The 932-nt window shown below is 35.0% G+C and overlaps 1 protein-coding gene across 1 annotated transcript; it reads right to left on the bottom strand.

Annotated features, from left to right (window-relative positions):
• Nucleotides 1-6: 6 nt before the first annotated feature.
• On the bottom strand, nt 7-849 carry Tsp_14693 (eukaryotic translation initiation factor 2C 3; the record flags this gene model as incomplete). Its single annotated transcript, XM_003370300.1, has 5 exons — nt 844-849; nt 729-808; nt 478-691; nt 184-420; nt 7-128 (listed from the first exon to the last, which is right to left on the bottom strand). Coding segments are annotated over exons 1-5 (659 nt in total), but the record flags the coding sequence as incomplete, so codon positions are not given.
• Nucleotides 850-932: the final 83 nt, after the last annotated feature.

The following is a 932-nucleotide window of genomic DNA, read 5'->3' as shown; positions in this document are numbered from 1 at the left end:
GTATACCAAACAGAACGAGCACATCTACCATACAGATGGCATAAATAGTATGTAATCGATTGCATGACATTCGCATCCATGTTGCTTTCATCAAACAGCACATGATATCGCGTCGGTCTACTAGTTCCCTGCAATTCAAATAATATTAATAATAAAGATTCAAAACATTTGATAAAGTCATACTTGAATTCCATGATGACTGCACAAAAAGAAATCATATTCATCAGGAGATGTCACTACTCTATCGATAACAGTACCAGCAGGGATGTTTTTCCCGCGTCCTCGCGCTGCAGCTTCATCACAACAAAAAAATCGAGCATGATGTCGCTTTTGAACCACAATAAACGTAATCAACGGCTGGTAATTTGTTGCAAATGATTTGCAAGCCCTACGAAGAGCAGGCAGTTCTTCTTCCAAAACCTTTTTAAAAAAATAAATTTTTACTTTGCTTTAATTAATGATACAACACAATTTCACCTGCATAAATTGACCTTCGGATACTCCATCTCGATAAACAATAATATTTTTCGGAGCCGTACCATTAACATCAAGATATTCCAGTAAACGTTCAGAAAATTGTTCGATAAATCCGGTGATCAGTTCTTGCTTCGCTGGTTGTAGTTTCACCGAAGCATGAAATTTCGTCACTTTTGTATCCACATTTCCAACAACCTTCAAATCAAAAACATTCCTTCAATAATTTGAAAATACAATAACATGAATAATACCCACCGAAGCTATTGATGGTAAATGCGTTTCCACAGCTGATGGATGAACCACATCCACACCAATTTACCAATGCATTATTCTTATACAAATAATTATCCAAACTAAACAAAAAACTTCCATTCAAGAATTTTTCATACGCATCATCAATTCAATATCATACATTTCATCTTTCCAGTATTTTGTAATTGAATGCCACCAATTTT

Source organism: Trichinella spiralis (assembly GCF_000181795.1).
Source record: "Trichinella spiralis strain ISS 195 chromosome Unknown Scfld980, whole genome shotgun sequence".
Taxonomy (NCBI): domain Eukaryota; kingdom Metazoa; phylum Nematoda; class Enoplea; order Trichinellida; family Trichinellidae; genus Trichinella; species Trichinella spiralis.
This window is presented reverse-complemented; position numbering and strand designations above follow the sequence as displayed.